Source organism: Melanostigma gelatinosum (genome assembly GCF_949748355.1).
Source record: "Melanostigma gelatinosum genome assembly, chromosome: 21".
In the NCBI taxonomy this organism is placed as follows: Eukaryota; Metazoa; Chordata; class Actinopteri; order Perciformes; family Zoarcidae; genus Melanostigma; species Melanostigma gelatinosum.
The window spans coordinates 13,271,157-13,293,171 of record NC_136654.1 but is presented as its reverse complement, the minus strand read 5'-3'; the positions used below and the strand labels follow the sequence as shown (position 1 = coordinate 13,293,171).

Below are 22,015 nucleotides of genomic sequence, written 5' to 3'. Positions count from 1 at the left end.
TAGTCATGTATCTATCTATCTATCTCTCTAAAATATAGATAGATAGATAGATAGATAGATAGATAGATAGATAGATAGATAGATAGATAGATAGATAGATAGATAGATAGATAGATTCTATCTATCTATCTATCTATCTATCTATCTATCTATCTATCTATATATATGTAGGAAATAAGATGTTTCAGCTGAAGTTCCAAGTAGTATTAATGGTATAACTGTTTTTAAATAATAAATTATTATAATTATTATCATTTTGCCTCTGTCTATTTATTGTATTTTTACCTTTTGAAGTGTGTTTCGTGTGTTTATATGGAAAATAAGCATGTCAATTCCATGTTTTGTCATCTTTGAAAATGAATCTTCACAATAATATAACTTGAAACAGCACATGTAAAACAATAATAAACGTTAAAAAAATTATTATTTAAAAAAAAGTGCAGTAAATGTACAGTTATACAAGCAATGAATGAAGTGATGTAATTATTATCTGCTGATATATAAAGTTGCAGTACCGTAGTTAACCTGTGGAGGACAGTGTTGCGCCAGTGCTGCGAGTATTATAGCAACAGAAGAAGAAGAATTTGACTCGTTGTGGGCGCGTTTAGTTTCTTGCTCGTGTGTTTGCTGTTGTTATTGAACCAGACGCTACTGACAGGTACAGTGCTCGGTAGAGACTCGGGTTACACCTGTACTAAACCTTACGATCACCGAGTTACGTTGTTATAACGAATTATATGTTTAATTTCGGATAAGATAGCTACGTAGTTAGCGTCCTCAGAGTTCATTTTACCCAGAAGCTGGCTGTTTTAGCCAGTTAGCAAGCTAGCATCAAATAACGCTTAGCTTAGCATCACTAGTAAGAGAAGATAGATGGTGCATGCATGCTGACTTTACAATAGTTGGTAGAGACAGATTTAGTTTAATTAGTTTATCAGTATGAGCTAACTGGGGCTAGGCTAGCCTCCAACACCAAATATCTGTGCATTATAAATATTTATGATTAATAATTATTCTTTCTGTATATATAATATTTTAGTTATTGTGGATTTTTTACTGTATGTACGTATATATACTCCTCTATGCTGCAGTAGTCCTGTAAATTGTGGGACTAATATAGGATCTATCTTATCTCTTCCTCTCTCCTTTAGTAAAGTGTGTTGTCATTTTAGAGCCATGAGCGAGTTCAGGATCCACCACGATGTGAACGAGTTGCTCAGCCTGCTTCACGTTCGAGGAGGCGATGGAGCGGAGGGCTACATCGACCTCCTGCAGAAACACAGGACTCCTTATGTCACCACGACCGTGTCTGCTCACAGTGCCAAGGTGGGTGTTACACACTCAGGGATGCCTTAAGACAACTCTCAGGGCACAGAAAAGTCTTGGAACAAGACCATAATGTCCTGAAGGTGATGAGGATGATATTCGGATCTTTTGCAGGTATCATTAGCCAACAAAATGGTGTTTTTTGCCAGATGTACATGCAACAAATGGTAGGATAAATTAGGGCTCTGTTCAGATAGATTGAGTACTTTATTAATCCTAGCAGGAACTGTTAACGTTACAGCAGCTGAGAGCAAAAAAGAGAACGATAGTGTGCAAAAATAACTGTACACAACGATTAACAGTAGTTTAAATAACTCAGATAATCTACACCGTACATATGTAATAATGTGCAGTGGTAGAAAAGCAAAACCATGTGAGGTGCAAGTATTCCAAACAGGATCTCCTGTGGCGGTCCTTGTCACAGCAGAGTTTGACCTGAGTTGTATTTGAGTTGTACTTTATATAAGTAAAGGCTGTTATACAGCAAGAACAATTACAGAGTTTAAATCAGGTTTGAAAGAAGCAAGAAGCATATGACTGTGAAAATGATTTCTCACTCCCTGTGGAAATGAATGTGTTGCTAACTGGATGTTCTCCTGATAATGGCTGTTAAATCGTTTCCAGGTGAAAATAGCAGAGTTCTCCAAAACCCCTGAGGACTTCTTGAGGAAGTATGAGGAGCTCAAGTCCAAAAATGTTCGAAACCTGGACCCTCTGGTTTACCTGCTCTCCAAACTCTGTGAGGATAAAGAGGTAATGCATCGTTAATAAGCAGCTTATAAACTGGTTTTGTTTGTTATCACTTCAAATTGATTTATTTCACTCTTTTGGTGTTTCAGATTTAATATGATTATGATGTAAAGAATGAATCGTGTGTTTTCATGTGATTGTTTTTCATCTCTCAACAACGATAGTAGTGTTAATAAAGAAGTGAAATATGAAGTAAATTCAGCTACAAAAACAAAAGACAAACAGCTCATGAGACCGATGTAAATAGAAGATTGAAACACATTCTAAAGGTGTTGAAAGTGGCTTGATTTGTTGATCTACACGTTTTAAAAAGTTTGATGAACTGCCAGATTCACCCTTAATAGTTCACCTTTCTTATCGCAATATCTCACAGCTTTGTCGTAATATTTCTTTTTTAGACGCTCCAGTTTCTGCAGCAGAATGCCAAAGAGAGGTCGGAGTCATCGGCGAACACAACATCAACCACGACTACCAGCTACACTCTGCCTCAGACCAGCACCAAGATGTCCATGCAGGAACTGGATGAGCTGCGAAAGAAGCTCGGCAATGTGACGGCCAGCTCCAACGCTCCTCTGGTGAGCGGTTCTTACTCCGATGCATTTTATCTGAGCCGTGAAATCTCATCTTGCGTGAGTCACAATAAATGATGCTTGTATTGTGTGTTTGAGAGTTCACCTGAAGGGCTGCTTTAAACATTTCACTGGAAACCAAAACTCCAGCCTTATATCTGCCAAAAAGTGCGAAATTAAATTAAAATATCCTGTGTCTTCGTGGTTTTGTCTGCAGCCGGCTGAGGTCACGCGGAAGATGCTGAGGGACAAACACAACAAGAAGAACCCCACGCAGCCCAACCCCGTGTTTCCTAACTGGGTGTACGACCGCCCCGCTCTCCTCGGAGACTTCATCACCAGCCCGACTCCTCCAGGAGATCCAGCAGCGGCCATCGGTAAGACTTTTAATACTGGATCATCAACTAGGTGGGAACCAGCGGTTGTGTTACGTCACTCCTCCTCAGTCCATATATGGTCACTTGCTGTGCGCTGGTTGCAAAAAACCAAGATGGCGACGGCCAAAACGCCGAACTCGAGGCTCCAAAACGGTAGTCCATGCGAACAATCAATTGTGTATTCCAGCAAACGCCTGTGTGTGTTGTTCAGGTACGATGGGGCTGCCGGCGCAGGAACACGCTCTGGTGGAGGATCTGCTGTTCGTCCTGGTTGGAGTTGACGGACGAGACATCACAGCTCAGCCCGTTCTGGGGAGACAGAACCGCTCCTTCATCGTCGACTCCACGCTGGACATGTCCATCAAAGAGCTGGTCAACAGAATACTACCGGTGGCGTCGTATTACTCCACTATAACACGGTGAGAATGTGATTGACTCATTTGTTCTCTCTCTGAGGACAGATTGTTGGATGAGTGGCGTTTCATTTGTCCCTCAGCTTCATTGAGGAGAAGTCATCCTTTGAGTACGGCCAGGTGAACCACGCGCTGACGGCGGCGATGAGGACCCTGATGAAGGAGTATCTGATCCTGGTCACTCAGCTGGAGCACCTCCAGAGGCAGGGCCTGCTGTCCCTGCAGAAGCTCTGGTTTTACATCCAGCCCACCATGAGGACCATGGAGATCCTGGCCTCCATTGGTAAGAGTCTGGAGAACACCAGTTTTGTGTCTTTTGTGCACATGGACCAGTTCAGACATGAGAACGACGTGTAAATCGTCTGCACGTTTATGTAACGAGGTGAAAGTCTGTCGGGCTCGTGTGAACACCGGCTGCTGGTTTTAACCACTTGAGGGCGCTCTGAACCCGGTTCACAGAGGAAACTACAGCACCAGCAGGATGAGCACAGATGACATCTGTTGTTTCATCACCAAACAATACAAGAGCAAACTAATTTAAACTGTTGTAGCGTTGGTTGATCCTGTACTGTTAGTTTCTCTTTTCATGCCATCAAATGTTTAAGATTAATACACAAAGTCAACAACCAAAGGCACATTTTGACATCAACATCAAAAAGTACATGCTAAGAAAAAAAATGAAATTATATCTACACAACATGAAATAACGAAACAAAATCACATCAATTTAAGCGTTTTTTACCGCTGAAGAATTTATAAAAATGATCAGAAATCTCTCCAAAATGCCACATTAAGACACCAAGACCTTAAAGAACATCGTAGAAAAATCCATGCTCTGATTTAGAATCGGAAACCTTTGGAAATGAGGAGATTTCTCCAAGAATTCAATTTTGTCCAAACATCGTCTGAATGCCCTCAGTCTCTAGTTTGTGGTTGTAAAGTTTCATGAGGCTGTGATTGTCCTCGTTCCTGCAGCACTCTTTTTTCCAGAAGATGACTGCACTAATCAAACTGTTACTATTCCACTGCTTTGTGTTTTTATCCTTTTGAAAGTGAAGTAATGTTCCTCCACTTGTTCCGCAGCGTCCTCGGTGGACAAAGGGGAGTGTATGGGCGGGTCGACGCTGAGTCTCCTTCACGACCGAACCTTCAACTACACGGGCGACAGCCAGGCTCAGGAGCTGTGCCTCTACCTCACCAAAGCAGCCAGCGTCCCTTACTTTGAAATACTGGAGAAGTGGGTCTACAGGGGCATCATCAAGGATCCGTACAGGCACGGCTTTAAACCGACGCTCAGAATATCAAAACACACTTCTACCGCCGTGTCCGCTCCGTGTTTTTAATCTTGTTGTGTCCTCACAGCGAGTTCATGGTGGAGGAGCACGAGCTGCAGAAAGAGAAGATTCAGGAGGACTACAATGACAAGTACTGGGATCAGAGGTACACCATCGTACAGCATCGGATTCCCTCCTTTCTACAGAAAATGGCGGACAAAATATTAAGCACAGGTAAAAAACAACAAATGGAAACCATTCTAAGAGCCTTTCTTAGAAAACCGATTTGAATTCCCTTCTTTTGTCATTTCATAGGGAAATACCTGAATGTGGTTCGGGAGTGCGGCCGTGACGTGACGTGTCCGGATGCCAGAGAGGTGCTGTACACCCTGAAGGAGAGAGCCTATGTGGAGCAGATAGAGAAAGCTTACAACTACGCCAGCAAAGTGCTGCTGGCCTTCCTCATGGAGGAGAAGGAGCTGGTTTCACGCCTGAGGTAAGTGGTTAAAGGCAGGGTGGATAATCTTGAGAAACTAGCAAGAGTAGGCTAGATTTTAAAAAGATCCAACATAAAAAAGAATAATAAACAGCCTAATGTTGCCAGATCTTTTCCAATGAAAGCAGCTCGCAGCACTAGCTCCAAAAGTTGCTAAATGTAGCGAGAAAGTCGCCAAGTGGACGGAGTCGTTTTAAAGCCTCGCGTTCAGCATTTTGGCCGTCGCCATCTTGTTTTTTTGCAACCAGCAAAAACAGGAAGTGACCATATTTGGACTGTGGAGGAGTGACACAGAGCGAAGCATTTATTTCTAATAATAACAGTCTATTCAAGTTTAAGCTACTTTCATGTTACTCCAGGACAGTTTACATTTAGAAAAACAACATTAATTAAAAGCTTGGATAAAAAGATCCGTCTTGAAGCTGGATTGCTGGACTTTTATAAAATCAGTTTGTATGTAGTGATTTACTGTGTTGTTTTCATTCAGATCCATCAAGCACTACTTCTTGATGGACAAAGGGGACTTCTTCGTGCACTTCATGGACCTGACGGAGGAGGAGCTGAAGAAGCCCGTGGACGACATCGTTCCTCCCAGACTGGAAGCCCTGCTGGAGCTGGCTCTGAGGATGAGCACAGCCAACACAGACCCCTTCAAAGACGACCTCAAGGTGGGCGCTAAACACTCCGAGTCAGACGGCATGAATATGAATCTGATGTTAGACCTGTTTGTATGACTACAGTATTTACACTGACTACCGACTACAGGAACTGATACAAGAGCTTCCAACCATCCACTCCTTCATGTACCGACACTAATCTTCCTCTCGTCTCTCCGCAGATTGACTTGATGCCCCATGACGTCATCACTCAGCTGCTGCGCGTTCTGGCCATCGAGACCAAACAGGAGAAGAGCATCATCAACGCGGAGCCGACGGATGTGGCCCTCAGCGGGCTGGAGGCCTTCTCCTTCGATTACATCGTCAAGTGGCCGCTCTCGCTCATCATCAACAGGTTTTATATTGTTTCGTTTTCTTAACTTTTTAGACACTTCAGCATCTTTGGAAATATTATAATCAACAATAAATCCTAAATACAGTTATGATTTTGTTCAAAATTAAAACAAACAAACATTCATTCCAGGAATATTATTATTATTCATACTAATTTTCCAGGAAAGCCCTGACGAGGTACCAGATGTTGTTCAGACACTTGTTCTACTGCAAACATGTGGAGAGGCTGCTCTGCAACGTGTGGATCAACAACAAGGATTTCAAGCTGTACTCTTCACATTGTGCCAAATGGTGAGTTCATGCACAGTTTTAAGGTGAATTTTTATGCAAAACAAGCGCAAAATGTCCTCACACTCCGTTCACTCTGCAGGTTTGCGGCTGCGTTCGCCCTCCGACAGCGCATGCTCAACTTCGTGCAGAACATCCAGTACTACATGATGTTTGAGGTGATGGAGCCCACGTGGCATGTCATGGAGAACAACCTGAAAACAGTGAGTAAAGCACAGCCAGCCGACCGACGCTGACGTTCGTGTTTGTTGACCGTTGGTCTTCTTCTTCTCCTCCAGGCGTCAAACATCGACGATGTACTTTGCCATCACACCAGCTTCCTGGACAACTGCCTGAAGGACTGCATGCTGACCAACCCAGAGCTCCTCAGGATCTTCTCCAAACTCATGACGGTCTGCGTCATGTTCACAAACTGCATGCAGGTTTGTTGATGAAGAGGAAATGTTTTTTCTCCTCGTAGTCATTTTCTCATAGACTTCTATACAACCAGAGGAGTCGCCCCCTGATGGATCCTTGTTCTGATCTTTTTTCTTTCCCCGACTGTTGCAGCGCGTCACTCAGAGCATGAGGTTGGAGCGCCTCTCTCTGGAACAGGCCACCATGGACGGGCCTCCCACTCAGAGCGAACATGCTGATGAGGCAGAGAAGAAGAGAGCGACCACAAAGGTATTTCTGAAGAAACGCTCATCGTCAAGGCCAAAGAAACACGTGAACATGTTTATGGAAACCAGAAAACATTCCAACTACTTAACAACTGGTGCACGAAAAATACTGCAGCTTTGTTTGTTTGTGTTCAGTTGTTAGCAGAGCACGCGGACACCCTGCAGTCAGACATCAGCAAGTTTGACAGTAACTTCAGCACGCTGCTGCTGGACCTGCTGGACAAGCTGAGCATCTACAGCACCAACGACTGTGAGCACAGCATGATCAGCATCATATACAGGTACACCGCTGTTCAATTCAATGTGCGTTCTGCATGTCATTGATGGGTTTTTTTTGTAAACTTCCTTTAATAGTCTTGCTAACTCTGCTCTTATTATTTCACAGGTTGGATTTCAACGGGTTCTACACTGAGCGGCTGGAGAGGATGGCCATAGAGCGGAGTCAGAAAGCATCAGCGTAGCATTAAAAACGTCCTTTACTCGCGTCTGCCCGTCACTACCAACAGATAACCTCCATCCAGACAACAGAGCTGACGCTTCAGTGTGTATATTATATATCCTGTACTTTTTCAGTTACTTTGGAAATGATAAACGAATGTGTTTATTCTGATATGAAAATTGAAAATCGTGGCACTCCATATGGGTAACTTATTGTACAATGAAAATGTATGTTTGTATTCATTAAAATGAGATTTTACTGAATGAATTTAGACTCTCGACGTCCTTTAAACCTTTAAAAGAATGTTTACCATTAGGTACAATAGTCTGAAGATTATTTATTTAAAAGCCTCTGGGCAATGTTCTCAGAATTTTGTTTTTTTAACAACTTTTACAGAATATTTTGGAAACATTTCCAGAAGATTATGTTACAGAACTTAAATTGAACGTCTGTTGGAAAAACCTTTTTAAGATCCTTTTAGGGAACAATCAGAAGATTGTCTTTTAAGAAAACCTTCCAAGAACCTCGAGAAAACCCTTTACAGAACCTTTAGGGAAAGTTCCCAAATGTGCAGTGTAGTTTAGACTAAAGGGGCAAATTTACAAATATTATTTCACAGTATAATATAGTAAACTGGGCCCACATAGTACATTAGCCGACTATATGTTTTTATCCACAGTAGTGAAACACTGAGATTATAACCCCAGAACATGGTAACGTTACTGATTTGTAATTTTGAAATATTTATCATATAATAACAATAAAAAACGTTAAATAATGAAGAGTTGCGTTTTAGTGACTCAATGAGTGAAGTTCGTGTCAACGGTTCAGTGCTGCTTCCGGTCTGTAGAGCCGTTGATACATCAATGAATGGGTCATAACACATTTTTCTTTAAGAATTTGTTACAATATACACTTAAAAACAACAACGTTTGCCTCGATAGTTCACCGCATAGATTATAAACGCGTCCTATACAAGCTCGCTGTAAACGTTAGCTAGCTAGCGCTTTTATTTTGACATGTTTTATTTCACCGGAAGTCTTTGTTTTTTTGCGTGTTACTTCTAATTATAGCTCACTTGACTGTTCGTTATTCCGGTAAATATGTGAGGAGGCGATAAGAACCAACCGGAGGAGGAGCTTTCTTCGGAAGAGCTCTTATCGATGATTCACGGTGAGATGAGCGGAGGTGACCGAGCAGAGCGCACCATCGTGGGGGTGAACATGGTCTCACTGTGGCTGATGTGGGGTAAGTGTTCAATCATATCATAAATAGTTTTATTATGAGAGTTTCCCGACATTAGAAAAGTTGAAGGATGTTTGAACAGGACAAGGTTGTTGCTTATTATAATAACATTAATTGTGTTGTTTGGGAAACTGCATAAAAAAAGTATTTGTTGTTTTAATGTTTTTTGGTTATTAACAACAGTAAAACAAGTGGACAGCTCCACATTCCACAAGAGTGTAAATGTCCTCCACCTTGAAATGGGCGGAAATCACCATTATTATTCTAAGGAAAGCACCAGAGACTTTCTCCTTAAAAAACAATTTTTAAAATGTCCAATATATTCATTTTATTGAATTTAAATTCCAGAAATATTGGAGTTTTAAAGGACACATCTCGCCTTTTTAATTCTCTAAAACTTAGACGCATTAAATCAGGTTCCAGAGAGAGGCTCTCACTCTTTATCTAGTGGGTCCTGTGATGTTGTTGCTATATTCCCTACAGGTGATAGTGTTGTTTATTATCTCTGGTGTTCTTGTGATTTAGTTTGATGCTGTTTTGATTCTACAGGTAAGTTTTGAACTTTGTTTAATGTATTATGTGCTCTATGAGTGAATGTCTTCACTATTTTCCTCTTTCTCTGTCTTTGTCAGGCAAATAAACCATATTAATGTGGCAATAAAGTAGTGAATTGTTTCAAAAAGACTGTACTTAATCGTAAGACAATTTGCTTAAAGTCATTCTTTTACAGATTATTGATGTTATTCGTCATTTCAATGACATTCATACGATTTGAACCCTTTTCCAACTGCTTCACATGTATCCAGCGTTCACACCGTAGTTGTGTTTAGAGTTCGGTTTGATTTATTTCTGTTGATGCATTTGCTCCAAGTGTTCAGAATTGAGTGCATAGTTCTAATTTTTGTGTGTAATCAATGTCTTTTGGGGGAACGTCAGCACAGACACAGTTTGTACTGAAATATATAAATATTGCAATACTTTAATCAGGGGTACATGGCTGTAGGTGACTTTACAGAGATTTATTGAAACTGAAATCTTTAAGATTGCCACTTTAAGTAAAAGTAACAAAAGGCTGACCACACTGTAAAAATACTAAAAGTAACGGGTCTGAATTATACTCGAGTAAAAGTACAGAAGTATCAAATGTAAAGTACTCAGCATGCAGACTGGGCTCCTGTCAGAGTTACATTGTGGAGCCTTCAAGCTCCTGAAAGATGATTTCAAAAGATAATAAGTTATTATCCTGAGCAAGAAGATTAAAATAGTGTTTTTAGGACTAGAGCAGTATAAACAGGAAGTGTTGATTATGTCTCGTCTGTCAAACAGATTGAAAGGCAGATTTAAGTTCCTTCACATATTCAGTGTGAACGTTAAATAACGGTGTTTTGTTGTCGTGTGTAGTGTGTGTCGTGCAGACTTCGGGGATGTTGTCTCACGTGGAGAAGTACGAGGTGGTCACACCTCAGAGGCTTCAGGGGAGACCGAGGAGGAGCCTGCAGGACCACCAGGTGACCTCACCTGAGACATCACGTCAGGAATATATGTGATCAGCTGATAGAATGTGAACAATGTTCAAAATGTCACTTTAGTGCAGCTACAGAAGTGTGGACAGCAAAAACATGATTCTGTCAGTGAATTATTATTATTATTGATTCATTACTGTGCATACAGGGCTGTACTGCTGTAGTTAGAAGTAGTTAATTCATTGTACGACCTTATATACTGTTGGGTCGTTAAATCTAAAAGAGTGCCTCATATTTTATGCAAAAAACATATATAATGATTATCAAAGTTGTCAAATTTTTTGCAGTAAAAAATACAATACTCCCCTCTGAAATGTGATGTAGCGCAAAGTAGTATAAAAGCGCAGAGTAAATGTACTTAAATATACCAGCTTTATAACATTAAAATGTGAGCATTAATAACAATAATTCATTATATATCATTTACAATAAGAGAGACATTCTGCACTTTTACATACTGTGGTTTTGCTGTATTTCTTTTACCCGAGTAAAGGATGAGAGAACTTCTCCCTGAACTGCAAAATGATCGCATTTCTATTTTGATCAATCGTTGTTTTGTGACTGACGGACGTTTTTCAAACAGCTTTATCCTGATGAGGTTCAGTACGAGTTGACCATTGAAGGAAGGAAACACACAATTCACCTGGAGAAAAACAGGTTAACACCGTTTTTTAATTCAAACTTACATTGAGTCTTTAAAAATATATACATATATATATATATATATATATGTATATATATAAATATTATATATTTTATATTTTACAGGAATCTCATTGGGAGAGGCTTCACTGAAACACATTATTCAGGAGATGGAAAACGGGTGACGACGTCTCCAAATGAGGTGAGACTTTGATTTCATTTACGTCTGAAGCTTTAAATGAAGGCAAGGCAAGTTTATTTGTATAGCACATTTCAACAACAAGGTAATTCAAAGTGCTTCACATAAAACCATTAAAAGCATCAAAACATAAGGCAAAAGAAAAGGAGATTTAAAAACAATTAAGAACATTCATTAAAACATTAAAAAGCAGTGGAAGAAATAAAATGCAGAAATGCAGGAAATTGATGAATATATTAATTGAATGTGGTTCAATTAAAGGCAGCAGCAAACAGAAAGGTCTTCAATCTTGATTTAAATGAGCTGAGGGTCTCAGCAGACCTGCAGCTTTCTGGGACTTTGTTCCAGATATGTGGAGCAGAAAAACTGAACGCTGCTTCTCCATGTTTAGTTCTGACTCTGGGAACAGAAAGTAGACCGGTCCCAGACGACCTGAGGGGTCGGGATGGTTCATAAGGTAGCAGCAGATCAGAGATGTATTTTGGCCCTAAACCATTCAGTGCTTTGTAAACCAACAGCAGGATTTTAAAGTCAATTCTTTGTTGGACAGGAAGCCAGTGCAAAGACATCAGAACTGGGGTGATATGATCCACCCTCCTGGTCTTAGTGAGGACTCGAGCTGCAGCGTTCTGAATCAGCTGCAGCTTTCTGACGGATTTTTTACAGAGACCTGTAAACACACCGTTACAGTAGTCCAGTCTGCTGAAGATAAATGCGTGGACAAGTTTTTAAAGACGCAGGTGTGGGTGTAGCAACATTAATAACGTTGTTGATAGTTTGGAAATAAGGTGTTTTTTCTCTATTGTTTGACATTTAATTTAAAAGAAATATATGGATTCATTATAAAAGATAATCAAGAGATATAAAGATCTGGATGTTTTTTCCTGCACAGAAATCAATATTTAAATTGTCACATTATAGCAAATACACAGAAATATTTACATTTGTATCTGGAAACCTGAGTACTTTGTCCTCAAAGTTATATAATGAGAGAGTTTAAGTGAACCCAACGTGATAAAGATCAAACACTCCTGATTGATTCATAAAGTCGTATGAAAACAGAAAGCCTTTGAGAGTAAGCAAACACGCTGATGTCTTTAATGTGATGAGTGTGTTTCCGTGCAGGAGCACTGCTACTATCACGGCCACGTTAAAGGCACGGAGGACTCTTCAGTCAGCGTTGGGATTTGTTCAGGCATTAGGTAAGAACATTCAAACTTCCTTTTTCTAATTTCCCGCTTACATTATCTCCGGTAAGAGTTTCTCAGATATTTGTGAAATGTGTTGCTTCATGATATTTAGTAATCGGTTAGTTTTTGAAGTCTGCGTAAGTAAAAGCAGCTTGTTACACTGTACCTGCACAATAACTGTATTTCTAGTCTTTTAATTTCCTTTTTATCGTGTCTTTAAATATTGTTCTGATGAATTCATTTTCCTTATTTCAGCCCCTTTGAATCGTGTCTTTTAGAGTTGCCTTGTAGGAAGCGAAACCAAAACATACAGAACAGATTGATCGATCTGTGTCGACACTCTGTAGAGAACTAAATCATTTCCATTCGTCTGTTCGATCATGTTTATTTTTTACTTCAGGACGTAAATGAAGCGCTCGTCTTCTTGTTGTCTGTGCTTGCAGTGGCTTCGTGAGATCCCGGCAGCAGGTTTACTTGATCGAGCCTCTGGGACAGACTGATGATGGTGACCATGCAGTTTACAGACAGGAGAACCTGAAGATCAGCGGCAGGCCCGGCTGTGGCTCCTCTCCCACCGCCACCATGCCGTACGACCAGGACCAGGGTCCCCGGCTCGCTGGCCTCTTCAGGTCCAGATCGTGGGTAGGTGACATGGGGACGGTTTTATGGTTTACGGTTGATCCATTTATGAACATCAATGTGAACGTTTCCTTCTTTCCTTCAGAAAACTAAACCCATCGCAGGTCCACAGAAGTTTGTGGAGCTGTTTGTGGTCGTGGACAATACTGAGGTAAATATTTAAATTCCTTTACGACAATTTGGCAGCAGGTAAAGTCAGGGACCTGGATCAGTAATGTCAAAATGATTGAGGTCCTCTCCATACATCTTAAGATACGTTGTTAAAGTCAAAATGATCGCGTCAATAGCGTAGAAATGATTGTCATGTCAGCAGAATGATGAATAAATCTGATCATGTTTGTGTCTTCGCTTCCTCTAGTATCAGCTGTATGGAAGCCAGACTAGATCCCGTGTTCTCGGAGCTATAAATCACGTTGACAAGGTAATTGTTGTGGAAACTCTTAACCGACAGCTCTCAGCACCTTCGCTCCTGAGTAACATCTCCTCCTCTGCCTGCAGCTGTATCGACCTCTGAACATCCGCATCATGCTGGTGGGCTTGGAGATTTGGACGCAGAGAGACTACATCGACGTTGGCATTAATTCGGAGACCACCCTGGACAATTTCCTCCTGTGGCGACAGGCCGATCTGCTGCAGAGGGAGAACCACGACAATGCCCAGTTTGTGACGTGAGGACCGGCCTTAGACGTCTGTGCAGATGTTGAACAAAGCGATGCTGTCGGTTTGACCTGATGTTTGACTTTTTTTTGCCTCAACAGTGGCAAAGATTTTGACGGAGATACAGTCGGACTGGCGAATAAGTTCGCCATGTGCACTGGAAACTCAGGTGGAGTCAATCAGGTATTTCAAAAACGGACTTCCTTTGCATGAATCCTGGAGATGAGGGGAGTGTATGGCTACATTACAATAACATCCTGCTTAATTTAGGAAGTGCATTTCTCTTTCAGGACCATCATGACAACCCAATAGGCCTCGCCTCCACCATCGCTCATGAGATGGGACATAACTTCGGCTTGTCCCATGACGCTGCAGGCTGTCTGTGCGGTCCATCTTACAGCAGTGGGAACTGTGTGATGGCAGAGAAGCTCAGGTGAGCTTAGGTCTGTCTTGCTGCAGCCGATATTTATTTTTGCAAGGTACAATACAGTGTCATATTTCAGCCAGAACATCATGAACTTCCAGTTTGTACATACAAAATATGTGGCAAAAGTACAGTATGTACACAAAGCCCTGTCCTTGGTTTGAGCCACTTCAGCTCCAATTCAGGGAAATCACCCGGCTACAGATGATGGAGTTCTTCCAGCAGCTTGTGTTCGTCTCTTTCCTGTTTCAACATTCAAATCACGGTCCAGAAAGCCAGCTTCACATAGTAATGGTTTCCCCAGTGTGGTGTAGAATAACTGCTCAGAGTCCTGACCTCAACCATCCAACACCTTCAGGATGAACTGGACTGTGAGCCGGACATGATCACCAACATCCTCACCAAAGCCTCGGTTATACTTTCTGCAAGAACATTCCCAGCTGACTCCGGATCCTGACGAGGAAACGTTTGGATCTTTTGTACTCCGTGCGGGTTTCTCCTCGAAGCAAAGCGACATTCTCAAAGTTCTCCAGTTTCTCCGTCCATGCACGTCCGCGTAGTTAGAAAACGTTGGATGTACACGGACATGGCCAACGTGTGTCTCATGTGTCCAAATGGGAGCAAATCCCTGCAGCAGGTTCAACGTCCGGTGGAAAGACTGAAACCAGGAGAGTGGAGGTCGTTACACCTGCAAATGAATGCCCATAGTTGTGGCCAATAATGGCCAAGTGTATATACTGGTTTATCTCTATCTTAAATCAGAAATCTCTTTGCTCCTCTTCAGGACAGGAAATCAAGCGTTCCCGGAGTTCTTCAGCAGCTGCAGCGTGGAGCAGCTTGCTGAGTTCATGGAGCGAGCTCAGCCCAGCTGCTTGTTCAAACCCAGCTCCAGTCGGAGCATCGCCGCGGGCCCGAGCTGCGGCAACGCCCTGCTGGACCCTGGAGAGGAGTGTGACTGCGGCACTGTGGAGGTAAAACCTTGGAAAGTTGAATTATATCCTTTGGTGAGGAACGATACTATTTGGATCTCTGTTTTAGCTGACTGGTGTGGTTTCCTGTGAGCTAATAAAAGGAGAAGAAGGCAGTTGTGATTCAGAGCATATGCCAAGCTGGAGTTTGGCCTCAAAAAATAAAAATAGTTTTCCTGTGTGCTCACAGCAGAGAGACAACATTCTTGGCAGAGATGCTGCTTGTGTGGGAGATTTAAATATGATCTGTTCTGAAAAACTGAAAGAATATGTTTTTCTGTAGGAATGCAATAACCCGTGTTGTGACGCCTCAACATGTCGCCTGACTGAAGGATCCCAGTGTGCTCATGGACAATGCTGTGACAACTGCCAGGTACTTCAGCTCCCATTGATGCTCTTAAAGAAAACTCAACGAAACAAAGCAAATGTTTTCCTCTTCAGCACGCTAGTGTTTGCTAATTAGCACCTAAAGCACAGATGAGGCTGATGGGACGTCATTGATTTTGCAGGTATTTGGTCACAAACCAAAGTATTAGACGAATACAAACTTTGAAAAGGTCTGGGGATTACCAAAGTTATGAGAATTTATCCAGAGGGGGGACTTGAATGTGTCATATTTTATGGCAATCCATCAAATATTGGTCCAATCAGAACCGCAGATGTGAACCTCATGGTGGCACTAAAGGAAAGGTCAAGTCTTTAGAATTCATCCTCTGGGGATCATGCATGTCTAAACAAAGCTTTGTGCCAATCGGTTCAGTAGAAGTTGAGATATTCACAATGTGTTAGTGAAGTCCTTGACCTGTTGATTGCACTGGCAGAGGAGTCAGAAGATCATCTAAGTTGTTCGGATTCATCCTCTGGGGATCATGAATGTCGAAACAAAGCTTTGTGCCAATCCATCCAGTAGAATCTGAGATATTTCAGTCTGGACCAAACACCCGGCGTCTGGCTAATAACTGAGGACATTAAAACAGCAGTTCGATAACAGGAAATAGAGGGTGATGTACTTCACCACATCCTTCCTCAAATGACAGTTTCAAAGACTGGAAGTCATGCAATATGACACAGCTAATTACATATCCTGTTTTATCCACTGAATCACCTGAAATGTGCTTCAACCCGACAGTTCAAACCGGCTGGAAGTGTATGCAGAGAGTCAGCCGGGGACTGCGACCTGTCTGAGTACTGTACCGGAGCGTCGGAGGAGTGTCCCGAAGACGGCTTTGAGATGAACGGCAAACCCTGCTACCAGGGCTACTGCTACAACGGGCAATGCCCCACACATCAGCAGCACTGCTGGAGGCTGTTTGGACCAGGTACCCTCCACACAAAGACACCGTTTCACTGTTTTCTTTCCAAAAGAGGAAGCCGAGCCTCCAGGAGTCTGTTTCTAGTAGTCTCAGTAAATTTCACCGTCACATGGTGGTACTGACCAATCAGTGGATTTGTGATTACAGAATCATTCTGTGCAGCCGAACCACGTCCGTCCTGTCCTTTCTTGTAAATGTATCTCAGGAACGTCTGGAGGGAATTTCTCCAAATTTGGCACAAACTTCCACTTAGACTCAAACATGATCTGATTAGAATTTGGTGGTCGAAGGTGACTGAAAACTCAATAATTCACGTGCTAATTATGAGAAAATAATGAAAACAAAAAGACATTTTGAACAGACAGGGATGAAACTGCATCTTGTCTGGTTGGTGGAGGCATACACCAACCAGATCTATTTGTTTTGTCTCCTGTCATGAATACGCCATAATTCAAAAGGTTAACTATGAATATCTTTTCTCCTCAGGGGCCAAAGTTGGATCAGATGTGTGTTTCAACCTGAACAGACGGGGCGAAGAAGGCGCTAACTGTGGGAGGAACAAATTGGGCTACATCCCCTGCGCTGCACCGTACGTATCATCGTAGTCTGGCTCGCTTTCTGTCCAAATGTTTATCACAAAAATAAGCACATGAAATAAGCCAGCACCAGCACTGAAAAGTAGCAAAAGAACACATGAAATGTTGTATGTTTCAAGCTAGTTTTTGTGGCAACAAGTTCTTGATTTGTCCTTTTTGTTTTTGCAGGAATCTTAAGTGCGGATCTATGTTTTGTGGAGGCGGGGGCGAGTCCATCACAGGTAAAAGGGCAGCGTACACCGTGTACAGCATCGAATGTAAACTGGCTGTGGACGACGATAAGACCAGAAACATGGACATGGTGCCCAACGGAACCAGATGTGGACCCAATAAGGTAAAAGCGGGGAGACGCCTTCGTTACGTTACTGATGTTGGATGTTTTGCTCAGAATCAAACATTTGTTCGCAGGTTTGCCTCGGCAGCAGATGTGTGGATCTGTCTGTTTACGGGAAAAAGGGCGATTGTGAAAAGAAATGCAACAATAATGGGGCGAGTTCTTTTTTTCATTTTTTCAGGCTTTAAAAAATGTTGTGCAGCTGTTTTGAATCTGACAGAAGTTGTCTGGACTCGGGTGTTGAGATGAATGTTGTTGCGTTTGATCCTCAGGTGTGTAATCACAAGAAAGAGTGCCACTGTGATCCTGGCTGGGCTCCACCGTACTGTGACATCCAGTATGCAGATTTACCTCAAGGTACAGGACCTCATGACAGCACACTGTGTGGTCGGTTTGACCGTCAGCTCTCAGTGAGCAGCACTCACACAAACACAGGTCACACCTGATGAGTCATTCTTCCAGTAAGAAACATGAATGATTCATTATGAGCTCCTATTTCTTCCAGCGTCGACCGAATCAAGTTTTCCTGATGCCGGAGATCTAAGAACTGACCTCAGTTAAAAGCCATGATGACTTTTCTTTAACTATCAACTGATAAAACGATAGAACATCAGTAGTGGCCTTTCACGTGAGATATGACGGTTTGTTCAGTGATTGTGCAACTATTCGGTCGTCACAGTAAACGGCTAAAAACACAAATAAAAGAAGGAAGAAGAGACACTTTGCGGGCGGAAGTTTTGAAATACTTTGGTACACGGTGTACAACACTTTCCTCACCTCTTCCCCGCCTGCAGGTCAGAGTGGGATCATAGCTGGAGTGTGTGCGGCCGTCTCCATCCTCCTGCTGATCGCTGCAGTGACTGCAGGACTGCTGTGCTGCAAGAAGGACACCATGGACAACTACACCTCCAAAAGGTGGCCGAATGCATCCCCTCATATTCGTCTCCTTTGTGTTCGTCTCAGACTTCACCAGCTGAATATACGTTTCCTTCTTTTCACAGGAAAGTGCACTCGGCTCCAGACCGGCTGAACCCCATGTTTCAGGAGCACAGTGTGCTCAGACCTCAGATCAGTCCGCCCACCTTCATGGAGTCGACAGCAACACAAGCCTGCGCTCCTCTGATCGTCACCGTGAGTCCCAGCAGAGCTGCTCCTCAGGTACAGACGCCATGCATCACGTATTCACAGATGACCTGATTAAAATGCAAATAACTGAGACACTCATGAACCGCTTTCTTCTTCCAGCCACCGAAGAAACTCTCCTCAGCGCCGCAGACTGAGCCGGTAAGCTTTAAAAGAACAAAAACAACTTGCCACGTGATCAGTCTCTGCATAATGCAGACTGAGGATCGCATTCAGAGTCGGCGACTTTAGTCTGCTGAAGTTCAGAGACTTTGATAAAACATGGAGATAAATATCTGTATTCAGACATGTGGTGAGCAACTGCTCAGAAAGGGAAGGTCTGTGGTTTTATTACCGTAAACAAATCCCACGAAACGACCAAAACCAACAATCTCATTACAACATTCATTTTAACACAGCACATCACAAATATGTAGTTTCATTTAAAAAAAAGTCTCAACAGTTTCCTAAAACAGCTGCTAACGTTAGTTTGTATTAAAGTAAACAGGAGTAAATAGTGCATTTCTTTTGGGACTATTTTCAGCGGCGGATGAATCCACATGTGGCGCTCTAGTTGGTGTTTATATGTGTGATTGAGTCAGAATAAACTAGTGTGTTGGTGGTGATGAAGGAGCGACAGTGAGGCTCATTGATGTGTTTTTAATGGACATCAATGGAGATCACTGTACGCCAAAACAACCAGATTCAAAAACAGATTCTCCCTTCAGACCGTCACTCGGGTGTCAAAAACCCTCCAACAGTTTAGCCACACATGATCATTTGACACTTTCTGATGCACAATTAGTTTGCTGGTGAACACGTTATCTCAAGAACGCCTGGAGGGAACTTCTTTAAATTTGGCACAAACCAAGGACGAACGGATAAGATTGTTTGTGGTCAAAAGTCACTGTGACCTCACAAAACACGTTTATTGGCCATAACTCAAGAATTGATATGCTAATTATGACAATTTCACACAAATGTCTAAAAGGATAAAATGATGAAGTGATGACATTTTAGACATGAATGTAAACTGACTTCATTGGTTGGTGGAGGGATACATAATCCTAGTTGAATAAGTCCCACACTTTATTTACAGTGGACATATTTACATGCACACACTGTACGTACTCATACAGTCCATGGACCATTTATTTATAGAATGCTTTTTGTTTATAGACGTTTTATTTAAAAAATGTTGTTGGTCATTGGTGCTATATATAAATATATATTATATATATATATATATGTATGTATGTGCTTGCATACTTGGGCCAATCGATATGATTGTGAGGGTCAGAGGAAGAATGACACACACACACTACTTTTACACATTCCCTGATGGTTTTGGTCTTTTCATGAGATTTGTTAATAAGTAATATATAGAATACCACCAGACTGAATACAACTATGATTGAACACAAATATCTTCTTCTTCTTCACCAGACAAAACCTGTACCTCCATCTAAACCTTTACCTCCTCTGAGTAAAACTCAGGTGAGTCACTTCTGCTGCTCTCACTGCTCAGCGGTGAAGCTGACCAGCCAACAGTTCTGATCATCGATTCATAATTTAAATAAGTTTGTGAAGTAAAAGAGAAGCCAAACATTTGTCGGCTCCAGCGTCTTCATCAGTTGAGAGTTTCTTGTGCTGCTGCAACATGTTTTCTGTCATGACTCAAAGCCACCAAATGAATTCACAAGTAGCAACGTGATATTTATAAACGTGTCGAAAATGCATCTTTTGTTTTCCAGTGTATTGCAGCCAGACCTCCTCCTCCTCCCGTCCCTCCGGTCAAACCCAGCCCTCCTCGGCTCCCAGCGAAGCCACGACTTCACAGACTCACGTCTCACTGAAAGAATCGCGTTTCACATCCAGCATGCGGTTACACATTTAGAAAGAGAGTCTTTGTCTTGAAGATGGCCGACTGAGAATGTCTCTGATGACCAACAGCTTCACAGCAGCTGTGGGAAAAAAAACTTTTGAAGTTGTCTCATGACAGCGTGAGCAGTGGTGCTCACATGAAAACAGTACTTTTAAAATGTTTATTTAATGTCTGTGCAAGGGACCGTATGAAAATGATTAGAGTGTGAAGAGTTGTGTGTTATTCTAAGAAGCATTTTCTAATCTGAGAAAACAGAGAGGCTGGAACGTCTGGGAAGTCATGATTATTAATGTGACGTTTGGTTTGTAGCTCTGTTTTTGGTCTCCACCACCAAATATCTGGCTTGTTTTAGCTGCTAAACGCTCCACTATGCTCACCAGCTAGACTCTAACTCAGTCGGTCTGCTGTTTGCTGCTCAGCAGGTAGAGTACGGCAGGTTTTTAGAGCTTTTTCCTCTGTAAACGCGGCTATGAGAGCGCTGAGAGTGAAACAGAATAAACTATGAGCCGAAACTCACGATAAAGCTCCCAAAAGATCTCGGTTCATCCCGACCAGAAACACCTTTCATGTTGTCATTTCATACATTGATAATATACAAATATTGATGAAAGCTAGGGCCGGGTATCGCTACTCAGCTACAACACATACAGCCGGGATCGATGGCTCTGAACAGAGAGATGTCTGATCTAGCGGCTAGAAGCTAACGGTCCTAGCAGCGCAAACGATTGCAACAGTGCTGACGAAGCTCGCAGGAACCATTTTTCTCCAATAAAATAGTTAAATAAAGCTGAGCAGAGCCTCAGTTGTCCTCCACACACACTAATCGTTTCCATACAGTCCCTAAACTGTCCAAAGCCAGTCTGTGCCTTCTACAAGGTTCATTTTGTACCACTTTTTTTGCACTGTACTTGAAAACCTACGAATGGTACTCACAGTATTCTGATTACTACTAGTATTAGTTTACTGTGGTTCAGCTTGAAACATTTACATGCTCCTTTGTTTCCAGTCTCGAGGGGAGGTGTGTGACGGAGCCTCGAGGAACAAGTAGCTGTTGTTTTACTGCACTTGTTTTTTTTAGCTGTTTTACTGCACTTTTCTTTCTAAGGCAGCAGAAACACAGAGGTTCATACCGCCACGGCATGAACAAATCAGCAGGATATCACCGAATGGTCTGAAAACTTGAGTTTGGAGCGATGATCTTTTTTTAATCCGTCGTGACTGAATGAAAGTAAAAACTAAATGAATTCCCACGAGAGGCCTCTGCAACAAATATAGTGCACTTCATTACAAAAGTATGTTGCATTAGTATCTGCTGTTTTTTCTTCAGAAATGTATTTATGTGAATTGCAAAATTATTAAAAGTTTCATTTTTCTCAATAAAGTCCATTGTGTTTACTTCTCTGTAACATATTTATTAACCTACCGTGAAATCTTCTATTGTTCTTCCCAGCAAAACACATCAGTTACCAGTTCATCAGTATTTCCTGGTCTCTGGTGGGACGCGAAAGGAAAGGGGTCAGAGTGAGTCATCTGGGTTTCCTGCTCCAGTCGGACACAAAGGATGATGGGATTTGGTTGTTTCCACTTTAACACAGGCTCAAGAGTTCTCGTGGGGAAAAAAAACAAGAAATTTCAAGGAAAGTTAGCAGTAAGAGTCTGCATTCATGTTCCCCA

General features: G+C 42.0%; 2 protein-coding genes across 3 annotated transcripts; both read left to right on the top strand.

Moving 5' to 3' along the window:
• The first annotated feature begins 582 nt into the window (after positions 1–582).
• tubgcp2 (tubulin gamma complex component 2) lies at positions 583–7,858 on the top strand. Of its 2 annotated transcripts, none has more exons than XM_079293122.1 (18): positions 583–658; positions 1,152–1,326; positions 1,951–2,079; positions 2,475–2,651; positions 2,863–3,022; positions 3,234–3,441; positions 3,519–3,718; positions 4,519–4,708; positions 4,798–4,943; positions 5,025–5,205; positions 5,693–5,873; positions 6,044–6,216; positions 6,378–6,506; positions 6,586–6,706; positions 6,782–6,925; positions 7,053–7,169; positions 7,301–7,446; positions 7,551–7,858. In XM_079293122.1, exons 2-18 carry the CDS (start codon positions 1,177–1,179, stop codon positions 7,624–7,626), a joined length of 2,628 nt encoding a protein of 875 aa, XP_079149248.1. In that variant the 5' UTR covers positions 583–658; positions 1,152–1,176; the 3' UTR covers positions 7,627–7,858. The 2 variants fall into 2 exon arrangements, with proteins under 2 accessions (XP_079149248.1, XP_079149249.1); XM_079293123.1 differs by having other exon boundaries at positions 636–658; positions 1,173–1,326.
• Positions 7,859–8,771: 913 nt separating this feature from the next.
• LOC306795258 (zinc metalloproteinase-disintegrin-like 2d) lies at positions 8,772–21,716 on the top strand. Its single transcript, XM_079293716.1, has 23 exons — positions 8,772–8,852; positions 10,251–10,357; positions 10,956–11,029; positions 11,141–11,216; positions 12,339–12,415; positions 12,847–13,045; positions 13,128–13,193; positions 13,401–13,463; positions 13,541–13,710; positions 13,801–13,882; positions 13,990–14,132; positions 14,908–15,094; positions 15,375–15,464; positions 16,221–16,410; positions 16,891–16,993; positions 17,169–17,334; positions 17,409–17,489; positions 17,607–17,691; positions 18,129–18,249; positions 18,336–18,492; positions 18,580–18,618; positions 19,903–19,953; positions 20,211–21,716. Exons 1-23 carry the CDS (start codon positions 8,783–8,785, stop codon positions 20,310–20,312), a joined length of 2,499 nt encoding a protein of 832 aa, XP_079149842.1. The 5' UTR covers positions 8,772–8,782; the 3' UTR covers positions 20,313–21,716.
• The last annotated feature ends 299 nt before the right edge of the window (positions 21,717–22,015 follow it).